This window comes from Phalacrocorax aristotelis, chromosome 21, assembly GCF_949628215.1.
Source record: "Phalacrocorax aristotelis chromosome 21, bGulAri2.1, whole genome shotgun sequence".
Taxonomy (NCBI): Eukaryota; Metazoa; Chordata; class Aves; order Suliformes; family Phalacrocoracidae; genus Phalacrocorax; species Phalacrocorax aristotelis.
Window position 1 is genome coordinate 6,585,801 of NC_134296.1, and position 16,270 is coordinate 6,602,070.

The following is a 16,270-nucleotide window of genomic DNA, read 5'->3' on the forward strand; positions in this document are numbered from 1 at the left end:
TTGTATTTTCATTACCTGCTGATTTCCCATTCAATACTGACCCCCTTAAATTACCCATCCACCCACAGGAGGTGGCCAGCTGCCCTTTCATGGGAAGTGGAGGAGGAAAAAGGAAGGCAAGGATGCAGGTCCTTTACCGATACAAAAATGCCTGCTGAGCCTTTGGGTACTGCAGTTCAGGAGAGGTGGCAACGGCAGCATTTTGTCCCCGTTTGCTCTACAGAAGCGTCGCCACCCTTGATGCCTGCGTCAAGGACCTGTGACAGCAGGAGCAGTGCGTTGCCCCTCGCTCACGAGAGCAGCAGCGACCGCCCCAACAACCCTCTGCATGCAGAGCAGCTCCAACAACCTCCCTGCGCCGCAGCCGCCCCACTGCACGCACGGGAGGGACGGCCCTGCCCCGGGCACGCGTGGCCATCGGAAACGGGCAAGTCCCCACCGACCCCATCACGAGTGGGGACCATCCCCATGGCAAACCAGCGCCCTCCCAACAGCCCCACGGCGTTTTGGCACGAGTGGCGGTGGGCAGGCGGGGGCAGCCGGCCCCGGCGGGGAGCGGGAAGGGGCTGCAGCCAGGCCAGCTGCTGCGGGGTGCTGGGGGGCTCGGAGAGCAACAGCTGGGATGCTTCAGAGAGCCAGGCCTGAGCACAGCTCACAGATGAGGTTTTTGGGAAACAAAGCTTTTCCTTTCAACAGCTAATGAAACCGGACCAAGAGAAATGTGAGCTGAGGCCCGAGGGGAAGGGGAATTTGTTTCTGCCACCCCAACCCCCTCCTCCCCGGCTCGGATGACCCCTTTCCTCCCCAGTCCCTCTGTGAGCCTTACTTCATGAGAAAACATTTGTGCCGATGGGAAGAGAGAAAGGCTGGAGAATGGACTGTTCACTGTGAACCCGAAAAGTGCTGGAAATGCCTCTCACCAACAGGTCTATCCCCCCCGCCGGCTTGCCGGCAGCACCTACCGGGAGGCTGTGCTCGGAGACGGAGATGCTGCTGGGCTGCACGGTGATGCTCATGCACTGGCTGATGCTGCCTGCAAATCGGTACGGCTCGTCTGCTCGCTCGCAGCTGTCCCTCGGGGAGCACCTGCCACACATGAGCACACATCAGAGCACAGAAAGCACCTGGGGAAGATGTCAAACAGCACGAGGTGCTACAGCTGACCAGGAGTGAGCCAAACAGGAGGGCAGAGCCTCGGCCAGGGAAAGGGGGAGTTATCAGCAAGACCGGAGGCGATGCTCTGCACCAGGACCAGGTTTTGGGCACAAACTCCAGGCTAGGACCGAAGGGCACTGAAAAATACCCTGTGATCAGAGGAAAGACAAACCACAAGTATCTCAGGAGTAATTCCCAGTCCTGCCTGCACTGGGACACAATCCAGAGCTGCTAAGTCCCGTGTGCCGGTGGCGACAGCGGGCGCTGGGGGTGCGGGGTGAGCCAGTATCTGCTGCTGCTCGGCTGGGACTCCTGCAAGCCATAAAGTCATAATCTGCACAGAAACTAAACCGTAAAGCAATAACAGGTGGTAAGAAGATGATGCCTCCATTCTAATTAAAACAAAAACACATAGTTCATTAATCGTCCTCTCCTGGAGCTGAGGAGCACAGCAGGGCCAGGAGCGGGACTTCCCGGCAGCTGCCGGCTTTGCTTTGGCCACTTTTCCTGCCTTGGGCTCCTGGTTTTCTCCTGTTCCCCCATCAGGAATGCAAGCCTCCAAGCACGCCAAAGTGACTAGGACTGCTCCTAGCACGCTGTGTGCTCCAGGATGGCTCGTCATCCCTGTTTTTCTATTGCAGGCATCCTTGGAATGGAGTGAAATTAAGTTGCTTCCAGCAGGTAGAGGAGTGCCCACCGGGAAACCAAGGAAGAGTTATAGGTGTTTCAAACCAGATACCAGAGACCGCAGCGCAGTACTGGCACCCTTCAGTGATTTGCTATTTTCTGTCACTCAGGGAAAAACCTTTTCTTCCAACTCGCCTCCCCGGGCGTGGATGACATATTGGCCTTTTGGTATTAATGGTCTTAATAAGCTATCAGCAAACTTTATCACTTTTCACTCATTACTGATCGTGGACCTTATTCAAATGGTGGCGCAAAGGTCAGAGGATCGAGATGCTGTCATCAGCCCCACAGGCCACCAGCAAGTTCCCTTCTGACAGTTACTTGAGTGTATCTGTTACTTGAATTAACAAGGTGCCGCTGTCAAACCGCTTGTTTTCCTGGCTCCCTGTGGAGGGGCTTGGGCGGTCCCAGACACACACACGCATCAGCAGAAGCACCTCCTGCCCACGCAGAGGCTGACTTTCGCCGTGCACGTCTAGCTCTGACCAGCTGACAAGCGCCTGGCAAAACCAGGGCTCCCCGCTCTGAAACAGTGGACCATCATCCTCCCCGTGAGCCGTTTGCTTCTCATTAAGAAAAGTGGAGTTTGCACTTTCCCTTTCCAAACCGCCCGTGTGATCCCCAGCAAATGCTCTTGCTGTTCTCCTCACCCTCTGGGCTCTTTTCTTTTTTATTTTTTCTTTTTGAGAATAATGGAGCTAAATATGAATGCTGCCAAAGGAAGAATTATTGAGGTTTAAGTGAATCTGTAAGATAGCTTTAAAGTGAGCTCTTGACTGGAGCCTTTATCTCATTGACTCACTGGAATGGCTCTTTTTTATCATACTATTTATGGCAACAGCCCTAACAGAGATAAATAGGTCTGTAGACAATAACACACTTGCAGAGAGCAGCATATGGAAGTCTCGCAGGTTTCAAATCCCACCGGGCTGAAGAGACTCTTTAACAACCTCCTCGAGGCCTCGGCTTGCTCCCAAAGAGCCCTAGAAGAGGAGGAGCAGAAGATCCTTCTCTCACATGGAGAGGAGGCACTTGCAGGGCGAGCAGAGCCCCGGCCAGGAGGAGCCAGCAGAGGCGCTGGGCAGGGTCGGCTGCTCAGCCATCGCACTGCTGCTCCACGGACCACTCGCTGAGCAGAGGAATTCTGCAGAAGGACGAGCACCTTTCCCTTCCTGCTGGCTTTTAGCACCTTCTCAAATGTCCCGTGCGTCCGGGATTCCTCAAAGCCCGGTGCAAGGCACGCACTGCCCATGGCCACCACCTCATCAAGCACCTCTTCCAGGGCAGGAGTTACCGGTCTGCTTCGGTGCCCTGCCCGGCTGCTGCCTGGGTTCGGGTTCATCGCTAGAACCACCTGTGCTGCCAGCGTGACCGACTCGTGCTTCCAGAGCCCACTGGTTTAATCCTCACAGAGAGCTCATCCATGAGCATCACCGTTATCACTACCCTTAAATTCTAGGTATGCGCACATGTATGCGAGCACCCCGCTGTGCAACAGAGCCTGAAGGCTCGACTCAGGCCTCTAAGAGACAGTAACAAGCACACAGGGAAAGCTTTCTGTAATATTGGATAATGAAAGCTTATCCCAGGACAACTCAGATCCTTTATTACTCCTATCTGGCTGGTGGCATGGAAGGCAGGAGACACTGCCTGACGCCACCTGGAATGGGGTGGTGGTCCATCCATCCATCTCACGTCTGGACCTGTTCAGACATCCAACATATCACTTAAAATCCTAATTTTTTTTTTTTTCCGGCTCCCTGATACCTCAGTACCTGCACGTCTGTGCTCTCAGCTAAGCCTCTGGCAACTGCGAAGCTGGATGCCAAGTGCTCAGGGAGGAGCTGCCGTAGGCGCTGCCCTGCCCTGCTCCTCCGCAGGGCACAGCTCTTGCACCGACATTCCCAGAGCTGCCTGGGGGGGGTCTTGGCACCCCCAGGATACAGACCCCAAATCTGTGCTACAAAACCCCACAACAAGCAATGGGGAGAAAAAAACGGATTTCGTTCCCCAGCAGCCTCAGTGCTGGGGTTTGCCATACCCGCGCTTGCTCAGGTGGCCAGCCACTCTCCTGTGCTTTCAAGGACGAAAATGTCTCCTCTTCTGCCCCTCACCCTTTTTACCAGCCCTCAGAAAACCCAACGTGAGCATCTCACACCCTGACCCGCAGCCCTTCCACTGAGCAAAAGAGCAGCTGGCGCATCTGGCAGGAGGGACGTGTAAGAATTAGAGGAGAAAGATGACAAATTAAATACAAACACTCCAGCGCTTGGGGCCTCCAAACAAATATGACAGAGGCTTCAGGAACAGCAAGATAAACTCAATTATTTACAGCTTAAGACAAAAGCTAAAAAATGATCATTGCTCCAACAGGCCAGGAAAGTGCAGAAGCTCAAAGGGAGGGTTGAGAAACACCATCAGGGAAGAAACTCTTGTCGGGAATAGGTTAATGCCGAAACGTCACAGCCAAAAGGGCAGAGGAAATGGCACTTTTCTCTCTCCTTGACACTGAGGGTTTTCTCTCTGCAAAGTGAAGATAACAACCTTTACCTGCTTCCCAGGTGGTTTATGAAGATTCAGTTCATTAGCATTAGGAAAGCACTCAGTGATCCTTGCAGAGGAGCTGCTGCAGGAGTCTGAGGAGCAGCACCAGGCACACACCCCTACGGATACGTGATGCAGCCGTCCCCTCCTGCTGCACGGCTCAGCAGCGCCAGGCACCGAAAGGCCCCCGTCCCCAGGCGAGCGGATGCTCTCCCACCCCCACAGCTCGTCCCTGGGGGCACCTACAGACCTGCAGCTCAGGCCAGATGCTGAGGAGAGCGTGTCCCCTTTCCTCGTCCCCTCGCTATCAAAAGGCTCCGGTGGCTTTTGCCCCAACCTCTGGAAAGGCACACGGGGCGGATGCCCTGAGGGAAGAGCCCAAGGGATGGGAATCCCCAGGGATGGAAATCACGTCCTTCTGACAAAGTCGCTGTGACTGTAAAGGCTTTCGGACACAACTGCACATATGGTGGCTTAGCTGTAGGGCTGGACAGGCTGATCTGAAAGGAAAAAAGCTTAAAAATAAATAAAAATAGATATATAAAAAACCCGCCCTGCCTGCGTGGAGCCTGTGGGATGCTCAGGGCCAGCGGCTGCAATGGCTCTCCTGCATCTCCCCAAGCGTGGCGATGACTCTTTGCCAGCCGAGCAAGGCGCGGGGAGCCGGTTTGCACCCTAAAGCCCGCAGGCCCCGAATCCAGGCCGGGTTTGCGGAGAAGCCTGCCATTCCCCCGGTCCCCTCCAGCACCTGCTCCTCAGGCAAGTGGCCAAGCGCTGCTGTGCGGGTCCCTGAACTCTGCCTCCGCCCCATTTCCATGCATTTAACGGGGCTGCTCTGCAAGCTGGCACCCGGCCGGAGGGATTTCTATTCCTCTCCTCCGGCCTCCTCGAGGGTTTCCCCTCCTCCCCCGATCTGCCTCTGCCTGGTGGTCCTCCTTCCGCCTTAGGAAGCGATCGTTATTATGGCAGGAGAGAGAAAGGAAGGACACAGACACCTCCTGAATGCAGAGAGCGTTTCCTGGAGCTCCCCTGAAAAAAAAAAACCCCAAACCCTCAGCCCTTTGTGCCTCCTGATGTGCGTGAGGGGCTGCCAGCTCCGAGCCCTGCGCTGCCGGCTCTGCCCCGTCGGGGACGGCGGGAGCAGAGACCCTCTGACCTTTCCTTGCAGAATTTAAATATCTCTTTCTGATACATTTAATAGGGCTTGGTGCTCTGCTCCGCTCCAGTGCTGTAACCTCTCTGAAAGCAAAGTCCCGCTCATAAAATCAAGTCTACTATTGCCTTTAAAGATTTCCTGTTAATTCAGAGGGATTTGCGGTTTGGGCAACCAGGAGTGTGCAAAACACGAGGCCTTTGCTCCCACTGGTTTAAATTCTGCGGTGTGCGACCCACCGCTCCTAAAGCGGGACTTTGTTCTCCTTTACCTCTTCACAGGAGCTCAGGGATTTTCCATGGCAATCACACCGCCATGCAGGGAAAGTCCAGGGAAGGGAAGAAAGGATTTAAGGAACTTCAACCTAATTCACTTTTGTGAAGATTGCACGGGAGGCGCTTGGTGGCCTTGAAAGCTGCTTCTATCACCAGCAGCTCAAACAAAATGGCCAAGGCTGGACTTACATGTGGTGGAGCGTGCACCAGCCGCAGTGGGGGTCTCCGGAGCTCAGGCACTCCCCGCAGGTCGTGTACTGCTCACAGGACTCCACGGGCACCCGGGACACCTGCAAAGGAAGCACACACATGGGCTCAGTGCTGCTCTCCACACAGTGGGTGAGGAAAAGGAGGGCAGCTCCAGGTCCTCCTTCGCCAGTTTGATTCAAGTAACACAACAGCGATTCACAAAGGAATTTGTTTCAACATCCTTGCAGAAGTCAGCCAAGAAGAGGAAATATTGGGGACCAAGCCACGAAGTCACTCTGTCCCTTGGGTGCAGCCACGCCATGAATCACAGGTGCAGCAGAGCTGCAGCCCGGAGGGCGGCTGGCCTCCTGGCGCCAGCTCGCCAAAAACCCTCCCGACCTCCCTGCCCAGAGACGCTCCCGGGGCGAAAGCCGCATCCTCCCCTCCCTGATTTACAGCTTGCTACCTTACACTTGCTATGGGGGAAGCTGCTTCAGGGAGGAAAGCTGGCAGGGAATAAAATTCATTGGGATTTTGCAGGTTGGCAGCTTATTTAGCCTCCTTGGCCACCCTGAGCCCTTCCAGCACCAGCACGGATTTGGCTGCCCCAGGCATGACCCCCGCGTGAGCCACCCGCCTCTCGCAAGCAAGAGATGCCAGAGCAGAAGAGAGAAGGAAGGACACGAGGGAACACCAACACAGATCGCTGCTGCAAACCCCCTCTCACACTTATCGCCCGCACGAAGGGTCCCTGGGCGATGCTGAGGCGTAGCACGGTCCTGACCCGTTTATCAGCGCTGAAAACACCCAAGGCTCCAAAATGACACCAAGCTTTAGCCATGGGTCGTTGCTTGACTCTGATGATGAAATTCCACTTTAACCTTTCCAACCCGTCCCATGCCACCCCCGGCGGGCGCAGTACGTTTGCATCGCCTGCCCCAATGCCGCAGCGCAGTGCTCCTACACTGGCCCTGCCGGTGCTGGCCCTTCTTCGACGTATTTACACTTCTATTATCAAATACTGTAAATAATGATTGCCATCCCTGGCGCAGCCACCCTGCAGCGCCGGCCGCTCCCCTCGAGCCCCAGGAGCGATGCCTGCAACTGGCTGAAAATTAAAACAACTGTCGGCATCGCACTCACTCTGTCCTTCAAATCAGCGCCCGGCTCCCAGCAGCTGGGGTGCGCGGGGTGAAAGGAGCAGTGTCTCGCCAAACAACGGCCACTTTCACGCCAAGTGCTGTTGACACAGTGAGAACCCAGTTCCTCTCTAAACACGACACCAATAGGGCTGCTATTCTTCTTGTTTCCTCAGCCCTACTTAACAGCTTTTCCCGAAACAAAAATTGTGTGTGGATGCGCGGGGCTGGGTACTTTTTTTGCCGAGATGAAGTCTGTGGGACGGGCACAGGGCTCAGCTTGGGGTGTGCTAAGAGCTACTCCAGCCTTGGAGCATGCATTTAGCCTGTGATGGCCATGAAGTGCTTCAGAAATGGAGAAGAGAAATGCAGGGCCATGGAATAGCACAGAGGTGTAAAGAAAGGGCTTGGGTTTGATTCCTGGCTGCAAACGGCATCCGGGGTGCCCTCTCAGGGTCTCGCCTGCACCTTGAGTGGCCGCACGCGGCACGCTTTTACCCACTTCGCTTCTTCCCTCTCAGGACCTCAAAGCACTTTAGAGACATCACCGTGGTGGAGGAGCAAGCCCTCCAGCCTGGCAGCGGGCACAGCCTCCCTGGGCGGCCGATCCAGGGCTTGGAGGGCACATGCCGTGCTCCCATGCCCTGCCCTACCAGCAATGATACGGAGTTTCCCAGCGCAGAGCACAGATGCAGACATCGCGCTGCTCCTGGATGGGCGCCTAGGAGCAAATGTATGTTTTTCAAACCAAATGAGCAGCGCATGGAGCCGTGGTGGCTCTGAGCAGCCCCCGTGGGAGTCACCAGCCACCGCAGGGTGCGGTGAGGGGGCTCACCGGGTTTCCCCTAAAATCTGCCCAGCACATTGAGCTGTGTCGGTGGGAGGGCTCTCACCCACCCCGGTGGTCAGGACAGCCCCAAAATCATCAGGCACTGCCGATCCTCCGCCTCTTACCTACAGTGTGAGGCTTGACAGGATCTGTCCCTGTGATTTATATGCAGCTCAGGGCTTGTTTCATGTTTGTGAGGAGCTGGATGCTCTCGCGGCACTCTATAAATAACGGAGGATTTGAATTACATGAATAACAGTTCGTTACAGATGATTTTATGTTAGGCATTTGGGTTCTTTTTCTGCTCAGAAGCTGTGGCTTCTGCACATGGCAATTCTTTACAAATTACACAGAAATTTTGAACAATGCAGTGGCAGGTTTCTAGCCCAAATGGGACCATTTGATCCTGTCTTTGTAACGCCTACAAACGCAGGGCAGATAACCGCACCCGTTCTCTTTGCAGCATGCAGCGGTGGGTGACCGAAGGAGACCTGGCAGGGGCGCGCGGGTGGGCCGGCACTGGCTGAGCCGGGGTCCCTGCGCCGACCAAGCACAGCGTTAGGGCAGCAGAGCCCTGGGGGTGCCTCTGGGTCAGCACTTCTCTAGCCCCGACTGCTCGGATACACCCCGTGGCCGCAGGGTGGAGGTCCCTGGCTGGAGGGAGGTCTAAGACTTCGGGGAAGAATAAACCATCTGCTTTTCTCCGATACTTACATCTGTGACTTTGAAATTCACCCTTCATAAAAATGAACGCCACAAAACCCGCATTGCTCCAATACCCAAGTAAATGTTTAAATGATGAAGTTCAAAAATATTATGAACAGAAGACATTTAAATATTTGCATGCATGTAAAAGGTTGGGGGGTTTTGCAGTACTCGCCCAGCTCTCACAGTACTAACGCGTAATCGACCACCGTTACCATCCACAATCTAAATATTGAAACTATTCCAACCCTCTAAAAAATATGTTTCACTTTAATGGAAAAACAAGAGAAATACCATTAAGAATAGGATATATCCATATGTTATCCCATACCTATCATGAACACAGAAGACTGAAAGCTATATTTCCTTCGAGACAGTACAGGAGTAAAGCTCAGATGTCCTTACTCTTCCTGACGGCAGGCTGGAAACCCTCTCTCGGCTTTTGGTATTTTTAAACTGTTCTCTGCCAGCCTAATTATCATTATTAGACCAAAGCATTTGTGCATGTGAAACGCTGCGCTGGGGAGAGAAGAGAAGACGAGGAACATCAATGCCTGCAGGTGGAAGGAAAAACAGCATGGAACAGAGGGAACAGAGGACGCCCAAGTCCAAGAACTTCGCCCCATGGCCCCTTCAGCTGCCAACAAGAAAACGAAAAAAGAGAGGATGGAGGCAAAGAGGCAGCCGAATAGGAAGGAAACAGTGAGAAAATGAGGCAGAAAAATCACTGAAAGGAAATCCAGAAGGGAAGATAAAAGACAGCAGAGGGATTGCTGATAGTCTCTGGTACGTCAGCGGCAGAGGCCATCGCCGTCACAAGCACAGCCACCCGCGTCCCCGGCTGTCGAGCATCATGGCAGCATCACGCCGACCTTCCTGACGACGGGAGCGGATCCTGCTTGGCCTCAAAGGAGGCGCCCGGCAAGCCCCTCGCCAGCCCCTGCCCGCACACCCTCCCGCTGCCTGCACACCTCCCGGCTGCCCGCACACCCTCCCGGCTGCCCGCACACCCTCCCGCTGCCCGCACACCTCCCGGCTGCCCGCACACCTCCCAGCTGCCCGCACACCCTCCCGCTGCCCGCACACCTCCCGCTGCCCGCACACCTCCCGGCTGCCCGCACACCGTCCCGGCTGCCCGCACACCCTCCCGCTGCCCGCACACCTCCCGGCTGCCCGCACACCTCCCAGCTGCCCGCACACCCTCCCGCTGCCCGCACACCTCCCGCTGCCTGCACACCTCCCGGCTGCCCGCACACCCTCCCGGCTGCCCGCACACCCTCCCGCTGCCCGCACACCTCCCGGCTGCCCGCACACCCTCCCGCTGCCTGCACACCTCCCGGCTGCCCGCACACCCTCCCGCTGCCCGCACACCCTCCCGGCTGCCCGCACACCCTCCCGCTGCCCACGCCGGCAGCTCAGCTCCGCAACAAAGAGGGAACGAGGCTTCAGAGGATCAGCCTCGGCAGATTTTACGGCCACAGGTGGCTCAAGCAAGGAATGAAGTGTTTCTACCAGTAACCAGATACAGCAGAACCAACGTCTGGAGCGGTTTGCTGCCGGCAGCTGCCCACGGCAAGGCAGCGGAGAGGGCAGCGAGTGCGAAGGGAGAGATGCTGCCCATGAGCTGCGCAGTGCCAGCTCTGTGTGCCCACGGCTTTCCAAAAGCAGGGAAGGAGCGGGTGCAGCCACCAGGCACCCGCTCAGTAACCCCAAATGGTGGCCACTGCTGGGTCCCGCTCGCCCAGCCCTGCTCCAACGGCCACAGGCACCCGCGGCATCCCTGTCCCCGCATCCCGATCCCAGCGGGCACCGGCACCTCGCAGCTATGCATAACCAATGTGACTCCCATCTGTCACAGCCTGGTCTATTTGCTCTCATCCTTGCCAGCCCCTGGGGCAGCTCTGTGTGCAGCAGAACGGTTTATTTGGAAAGGGCTTTGGTTTTCAGTATTTAGTTTTTAAATACAAATACCTCTCCTTGTTTACATTAGAGAAGACGGGTCAGAGGAATGCTCCTGGCACTCAGAGCAAACATCTGAGGAGGTCTGTCACCACTTCAGGAGCGTATTCCCCACCCCAGACAAAGCCCCGAGAAAGCTGTTGCCTGAACCGATGAACTTATCTGCAGAGCAAGAGCACGAGGTCCTGCAGCACGCAGAGAGCAGGGCTCCCGACTCCAGCCCCGACCCTGGAGCACTGGCAGACCTCACAGCGAAGCCTGAGCTCTCAAAAGCAGATGCCAAGTTTGGATGCTTTGAGATTTCTGCTCCAGCTACCAGAAACGTGAGGCAAGAGGTCCTGAAGCTACGCGGAGACATGCAGGATTTTCCAAATGCACCCTCAAATCCGGCACCTCCTTGCCTGTGAGATGGACTGCTGCTCCGCTGCAGAGCCCGGAGACACCCACGAGGCCGCGCCTCTGCGGAAGCGGGCAGCAAGCCATTTTGGGGATAAGAAAAGGTGACAGGAGCTCCACATCAGCGTGGTCACAGCAAACGCAAAGCCATAAAGCAATTCAGCAGAGCTGAGGAGCATCTGCATAAAGGACAACAGCCAAGAAAACAACACTCCTGGGGGATTTCCTTACTCCTGAGGGCAGAGCCCTCCTCCCTCCAGCCGGATTGCTACCTCTCTTCCTTCTGTCCATGCCGAAACTCTGCTGCTGAGTTTTTCAGTTCCCTATTTATGAACCTGCTTTTCAATAATTGATAGTCTCATTACTGCTCTCCTTGACTGCCTGACCCATAACATCAGCAAAAAAACCCCAACCAACCCCCAATACAGACTCTCCAAAATACATGAACTCAAACCCTGCCAGCCCCCATAGGAAATAAAACAAGTGCGAGAATCCAGTTCCAAATAAATAAATACATAAAATAAACACACAAAGCAAAGTTTCCATAGCTTATGCCTGCTACCAGCGCAGGCCTCTGACCTCCCTGGCTGGAGACAGCCCCCGGGGTGTCCCACCGGCACAGCACACTGCCTGCACACCCCTCGGGGTGCTGGAGTTCAAACAGAAAATCTATTTTTAATGACTTTGGGGAGTGTAGTAGAGATGCCAACTAGTTCAATGTAATTAAAGCTATCTATCACTCAGTGAGCAGGAGCCCAAAGCTGATGAACTTTCCAATGAGATTTTATTCTTCCCTTCATTCATGAAAAACCACCGCTTTGTGCTGCTGCAGGAGACATGAAAAAGTGTGGGAAGGAGCAAGGAGGGCTCATCAGCTGAGCCGTTAATGTGTCAGGGTGACAGAGCTGGGGAAAATAAAGTCAAACTTTCTCAGAGGCTTGTAAAAAGTTTGACAGACTCTTCTTCCTGCTGTTTCTCCTCCCTGAATCTTCATGCAGAACTGTTCAAATCTGGAGTCCTCCTGTGGTACCATTTCTGCCGAGGGAAAAAAAGACAGCATGCAGGGCTGCGGAACACTTGTTGCTTTGCTGAGCAAGGCCCGTGGGTCCAATCTGCCCTGCGCTGTATGGAAAGTCCCACCTGGAAATCACTTACTCTTGACTCGAGCAGAGCTGGTGGAGGTCTCGGACGCGCTAAGACCGATGCCCGCAGCCAGCACGGAAGACCCAGCAACGAGTGGGATGCAGCCAGTGCATGGCGTAGGGCGGCAGCCAGGACACAGGGAAGGTGGCGAAGGGGGAGCGTTGCAACCAAAAAGTGTTTAGGAGCATCCCCAAAGTGCTGCCGAGCCCCCAAAGGCAGAAATACCTGCTCCATGAGGGACTAAGCCATCAGCCCCAGTAACAGATGAAGGTATGCACCCAGGCAAGGAGCGGATGAGGGGGAGTTCTCCTAACAGGTATGGCAGCTACTGGAGGACCCGGCTCTCCTTCCCACGCCACTCAGCAGAGAAAGGATTTTCAGAGCTACTGAAGGGCTGTCAGAACCAAATCAACGCCTGTAACTTTTGGCAGAAAAGCAGCGAGTGGGAGAGGACACAGAGACAATGTTTCCATGGCTACAAAGGGATTATTTAATTACAGAGCTGCAGATGCATGCGGAGAAAGTCCCTTAAACTCTGATCCAAGCAACCTTTTCAATGAGTTTGGCTTTACTGCTATAAGAAGCTCATTAGCATCTTACGAGGCCAAGCTGTGCTTGAGCACAGGAGACCAATAGCTTTCTTAGCGACTAATCAGACCTCCTACAAGCATACCTGCCTCCTTGGCTCCCATCTGCCCGCCCTGTACAGCACTAGGCTCCTGAGGGAGGTGATGAAAGTAATGGCAGCCTCCTCTGGGAAGCAAGAAAGGGTGAAAAAACCAGCAAATGCCCCAGAGTAAGGCTTAATCAAGCTGTAAAACCATCCTCAAGCCAGAGTTTCCACCATCCAACCTGGCAGCAGCCGGCAGGACATGGGCTTGGAGCAGACGTGTTCTAGCACACAGGCTCCTGCAGAGAAATGCTTTCCCGTAGCTCAGGTTAATAATTGCATCAGTATGAAACATCTGAGTGAGACTTGGAATAATGAACTGTCCAGCAGAGATCCCATCCCCGCTTCCCGGAGCAGCACAGTGTCATGTAAACCTGGAGAAGGAGAAATGGGTTTTCACCTCAAACACGGGCTGCCCGTGGCCATTCACCAAATGCTTGGTCTGTTCAACCTCGCAGCTGCTCCTCTGCCCTCAGCAGGCAACGATCCCACTCCCTCCCTGCAGAAGAGACTCGTGCAGGAACAGGGTACCCCGCTCCTGGCACGGGCATGGGCCGGGCCCCCTCCCAGCTTGGGTGTCCCGGTCCCTCGCCCTCCCTCGGATCCCAGCTGAGCACGGCAGTGCAGCCCTCGGGGGTGTGCACAGCGTTTGGGATCCTGCGCTGCTGTTCACACGCCCACCCCGTGCTGGGGGTTAGCTCCCAGCACGCCAGGGTGACAGCCACCGCTCCAAAGTGGCTTGGCAGCATCAGCTCTCCCTCCTGCTTTGCATCTGCATCTGGGAAGCGAGGGGCAGAGGATGCACAACCACCTCTATCAGCGATGCGTGTCCGCTGCTACCGGAGAGCGGGCCAGCAGGAAAACATTGTGCATGTACAAGATCAGGAAGCGACTCTTTCATCTCCAGCATAGAAATAAAAACACTGGCTGAAGTAATTACACAGGCTTCTGGAATCAGCAAATGCAGCACAATTTATGGATTTAAAAATGAGGTCAAACCTGACCACAGAGGCGCAGCCACACGCCCGCCACGCTGGCTCCTGCCCCGCACGGTGCCGGCTGGGGAGCCCGGCGCCCCCGTACACGGGTGGCGTGCACCGCAGCTGGGGAGCACGGGATCCTCAGCTGAGTGTCTGTCTCATTTGGGACACTAAGCTGCTCTGTCCTCCCACAGAACTGACCCACAGAAACTCTACTTTCTTGACCAGGAAAGGGGGTAACGTGATGAATGTTTACACACGCTAATAACAAGGAATGAGATGCTAAAGGTCTCCACCACGAAAATGAGGTTATGCTGCAATACATCCACTCGTTTCCTCCCCTGGGAAACCACCATGCCTCAGGGGAGCTGCATTTTTGTTCTTGACTCCAAAAGAAGTTCCAATGAGTTTCTGGAAATCAGGCTCCTTCCAGGCATGCTGCACAGCGCTGCCACTGAGCAGCTCCACCGCCACTCTGCGTGCTGCTGGCACCGGCCAGGGTGCCACGACCTCCCCGCTGCCCACGGGAGGTCCCTCTGGGCTTCCTCTGGATTTCAGGGCGAGGGGCTGGTGTGCCCGGAGCGGCCGCATGGCACATCGGAGCGTCCCTGCTGGCGGGCATCACTGCCGCCATCAGAAGTGGCTTCTCGGAGGGTTGGCACCATCTTCTGACGACCGGCGAGACCACCCTGCCGTGGCCACCCAGCCAATGAGCAGTGTCCTTTGCAGTGCAGCACTGATTAGTCCAGGCCTCAGGGGAACTAATTAATATGGATAAAAGGGGAGAAGCTTTCCAAAATTTCTGGGCTCAGGTGGGGGTCAACTCAACACAGTAAACTTTCATCTCGCATCAGTTCATGGCCTCTGCATTTGGAGCTTTGCCTTGCTGCCATGTAACTCATACCACACTCCCTGCAGTCATTTAAAAGTTTTAACAGAAGCTCAGAAAATTAATTAAGGTGAATAATTATAAAGTGCGCGCTTCTTTCCCTCTCTATTTTGCAAGGAAGCGGCAAAAATAGAATTCTGAATAATTTTTGAGTTATAACCAATGTAATTAGGTGTTCAACGAACACTTACAATTGGGCTGTGCTTATTAAAATTACTGTTTTAGTCAGAACGTTGCCAGAGAGTCATTAACAGCACAATGGTTCGATTCCCCGGGACTCTAATTAGACTTGGACGCCTCGCAGCGCAGGGGATGCCCGGCTCTGCCGCCCGCTCGGCACCACAGGTGATGCCCGGCAGTGCCACGGGAATGCTGCCAAGGCTTCCCGAGTGCTTTGCAGCCCGAGGGTGCGGGGGCCAGGCCAGGAGGAGAGCTAGGGCAGGGGACAGGCCCCCCCAGCATGGGGCGGTGGGAAGAGGTTGCTCTGCAACACAAAATGCCCCTGTCACAGCTCTGACTCGGTGTTTACTTTCGCCTGCAGCAATCATGCTGGGTGCTGCAGGCAGGGGCATCTCAGGCTCTGCTCTTTCCTCCTCGGAGAGAGGATCTCAGTCCACTTTAGAGAAATCCCTTCATTTCTTCCGGGCAACGCTCTGCAGGGCTTTAGGCAGAAAAAGGCCAGGTTTGCATTAACTCTGTCCCTAGACTGTGCAAGCCTGGACAGCAAACAGCCACACCACCTGCAGGGCTGACACTGGTACAGTCAGGAGATGCCCAGCTGGGAATATTTGCAACCAGAGCTACAGCAGGACAAACCTCCCCTCCTGCTGCCTGCAGCAAACAGCCGGCCCTCAGCCCCATCTCCAGCAGGGTGTTTGCCCCCCGGGCAGCAGCACTGGTACAAGCCTTGAAGCACTGGTACCCCTTGAAATCAGAGACTGCGCTGCTCAGTTTGCCCCAGCACAGATGTTCTGGGGGGCTAACATTTCCACGTACACCCCGGCAGCCCCCATCAGCACCTCCCCGGCCTTGGTGTTAAGGAGCATCCGCGATGTGATAACGACTGGAAGTGGGGTTACCTTGGAGGGAATGATAACGCCTGTCATGGAACACCCTGAGCATTTATAAGCAATGCCCCGCTCCAAGCAGCTTCTTATACTTATTTGGAAATGATGGAGGCTTCAAAGTAGGTGTCAATGCACTCTCTGTGTCAGAGAAGGGAGCTCCATGCTCTGAAACGCAGACATCCAGATCTGTTATGAAAGACCTAAATCTCAGTGGTGTGTATCACAGGGAAGCTCAGTGCCTGCTGCTTGCAATTGCCTTCAGCCGTCTGTTTTTCCTCTCTCCCCATAAAAACCACATGCTAGACAGCAGAGGCCCCTTCCCCCAAGCTGCTAGCCTAGAACTCATGAATTCAGTTAAGTTGTTAAAAAGGATTGTGGCAGGCTAAGATAAAACAGAGGAGTTTAAAATGACAAACAGACTCCTAAATGGGATTAGAGTCTTAATGAAAACAGTAATGAATGAATGAGGCAACCAAATATTACCCATTAA

The 16,270-nt window shown here is 54.8% G+C and overlaps 1 protein-coding gene across 3 annotated transcripts in view; it reads right to left on the reverse strand.

The window, feature by feature from the left end:
* The window catches only part of PLXNA2 (plexin A2), a 181,514-nt gene that overhangs the window by 62,559 nt on the left and 102,685 nt on the right, over positions 1-16,270 (reverse strand). For all 3 annotated transcript variants that reach the window (XM_075115349.1, XM_075115348.1, XM_075115350.1), the window contains 2 exons: positions 6,004-6,104; positions 963-1,086 (listed from right to left, as the gene is read on the reverse strand). In XM_075115349.1, coding sequence (XP_074971450.1) covers positions 963-1,086; positions 6,004-6,104 — 225 coding nt within the window. The remainder of the gene's footprint in view (positions 1-962; positions 1,087-6,003; positions 6,105-16,270) is intronic.